This window comes from Pterocles gutturalis, unplaced genomic scaffold, assembly GCF_000699245.1.
Source record: "Pterocles gutturalis isolate BGI_N339 unplaced genomic scaffold, ASM69924v1 scaffold6195, whole genome shotgun sequence".
Taxonomy (NCBI): Eukaryota; Metazoa; Chordata; class Aves; order Pterocliformes; family Pteroclidae; genus Pterocles; species Pterocles gutturalis.
The window spans coordinates 209,858-212,311 of NW_010143309.1; the positions used below are offsets into that span (position 1 = coordinate 209,858).

At 39.1% G+C, this 2,454-nt stretch overlaps 1 protein-coding gene across 1 annotated transcript in view; it reads right to left on the bottom strand.

Moving 5' to 3' along the window:
• Nucleotides 1-2,454, bottom strand: part of CERK (ceramide kinase) — a gene marked incomplete at its 5' end in the record, with an annotated part of 32,716 nt that overhangs the window by 21,027 nt on the left and 9,235 nt on the right. Inside the window, one exon of the mRNA XM_010084678.1 lies at nt 1,049-1,066. Coding sequence (XP_010082980.1) covers nt 1,049-1,066 — 18 coding nt within the window. The remainder of the gene's footprint in view (nt 1-1,048; nt 1,067-2,454) is intronic.

Sequence of the window (2,454 nt, forward strand, 5' to 3'; positions counted from 1 at the left end):
CGGGGAGTCTGTTTCCTCGGGAGCCGATGAAAACCTGCAGCGGAGAGAGGAGAGAAACAACTACACAGACACACCAGTCAGTGAAGAGAAGCAAGAGGAAGGAGGTGCCCCCCTCCCCCAGCATTTCCCCTGCAGCGTGGTGAAGATTCATGGTGACACATGGTTTGTCCCTTGGTGCAGCGCATGAGAAGATGCAGCTGTGGAGGACCCCATGCTGGAATTTTGGATAAAAAACCCACGCCGGAGCCGAGCAGTCATTGGGAGACTGTAACCCTGTGTGGGAAGGACTCACATTGGAGCAGTTTTTGAGAAGGACTCTCCCATGAGAAGGGACCCCAAGCTGGAGCAGGGAAAGACTGTGAGGAGACCTCCCCTGAGGAGGAAGGAGCGGCGGACTGACTGTACCCCCCATTCCCTGCACCCCTCCACTGCTGGGGTGGGGAGAAGGTACAGAACAAAGCCTTTGGGCCTTGGGAAGAAGGGAGGGGTGGGGGACAAGTGCCTCTCTAAGATGTAGTTCTCTCTTTCATTATCTTGTTTCTTGTTTTGATTGTAAATAGTTAATAAATTCAATTGATTTTTTTTGTTTGTTTGTTTTTCCCAAGGCATGGGTTTCTTGCCCATGACCCTAAGTGGTGACTGAAAACCACCCTCCCTGTCCTGCCTCAGCCCACCAGGTGTTTAACAATAGGCTGTCTAGTGGCTTTCTTCTAAACTATGACACAAGGCTGCACCTCATGTTAGTTCAAGGAACAGAGCATGCAGTGTACATTCAAACAGCAAACAGCTACAATGGACAAAACAAACAAACCACTAAACTATATAAAAGAAGTAAGTGACTTGAAACATGTTAGCAAGATTAAAATATCAGTGAAGATCATAATTTTGGGTTGCAATTTGAAAAAATGCATTAAGAAACTGCTGAAAAAGCAAGGTTAATCTTTCAATTTTAACATGCTTACAGTTAATTTCCTAAGGAAAAAGATACACCTTTTAATATTGAGGTTCTGTTTTTTAAATTGTATCTTCTTATGGTCATTAACATCACCAGTAGGCAAAATATTTTGAAATCAGCCATGTAATTTGCGAAATAAGGGAAACAAAGTGTAGAGCACTTCAAATTCTATTCTTAAGTTTATGATGCAAACTGGTTTTAATATAAGGATTTAACAAATAAAATCAGAATATACTTAAATATAGTAACTCTGCTATACAGAAACCTTAACATGCTAGCTAACAAGGAGAATGAAAAACCATAAGGAGATACTCTTATTGCAACTTTTAGATATCTAACCCTTACATTTCTTCCAAGCAACAACTTCCATCATTTGGGTTGGAGTACATTCTTCACAAAGACATAAGGAGTACAAAAACAGTCACCAAAAGCCTGAAGGTAGAAACATACCAAATAATTGGTGTCTTTTTATAACCTTTGCTAAATTTTTCCATAGTCTGTGTTTTAGTTGTAGTCAGAAGCTCATAATGTTTATTTTGTATCCCAGTTATTTAATTCAAATCTCAAGCACCTAACAAGAAAAAGAGAACAGCACAGAAAAGACACTGAAGTGTCCATTTGTCTTTTCACTAAGTCCTCAAAATGGCAGATGTTATGAAAGAGTTGCAACACTGAATCCAGTCCTGGAGGAGAGAGTCATCTCCTAAGTCCACTTCTGAAAGAATCTTGGAGACCAATTGAGCAAGGTGAGGTTACACCCAGGACACTAGATTTAACAGCAAGATTGATCCAAAGAGTGCCTATAGTCAATAAAAAAAGTTTATCACCGAAGACCTGAATTCTAAGAATTAATTCTCTCAAATGCCTCTCAATGACAGTAGTCAGGATTGCCTGAAAAAGTGACTGACATTGAGAACTCTGAAGGTATAGCACCTCTAAAAACGAGCAGAAACCGCAACTTGGTCTGGAACCTGAGGACTGCTCCTCAGCTGTAGCTGCCTTAAGCTTTTTGTGATGACAACTGGAGGAAAGAAAAAAAAAATTAAAAAAAGAAATTTTACCATTTGTTTGGAGTTTGCCAGACCAGTGGGAGGTTCTCATTACAATTCTAACTAAATTTGTGGAGCAATTGGAACTGGAAAAATAGTTATCAGGTAAGTCTCTGTTCAGTAAATCTCACTCAACATGTTCAGATGGGCAAAGGTGTTACTGTCAACATCTTGTCTTGTATTAACACACAATAAGTCACAAAAAAATAATTAAATTCTAAAGTTGCACATTAAGATTTGATTTCTTCACAGAGTACTCTTCCTAAATAAAATTGCATGTGATCAATAATTATACCAGGACACAAACAGCTTTAGCTAGGTGTCTTTATGTAGTATCATTGCTCATATCTTACACTTTAGGCCTAAATTCAATAAGTTATGAATAAGAAGAAATTTCAAGAATAAATTAATAAAGTAAACTGAAAATTAACCCTTCCTTACCAGCAGGAA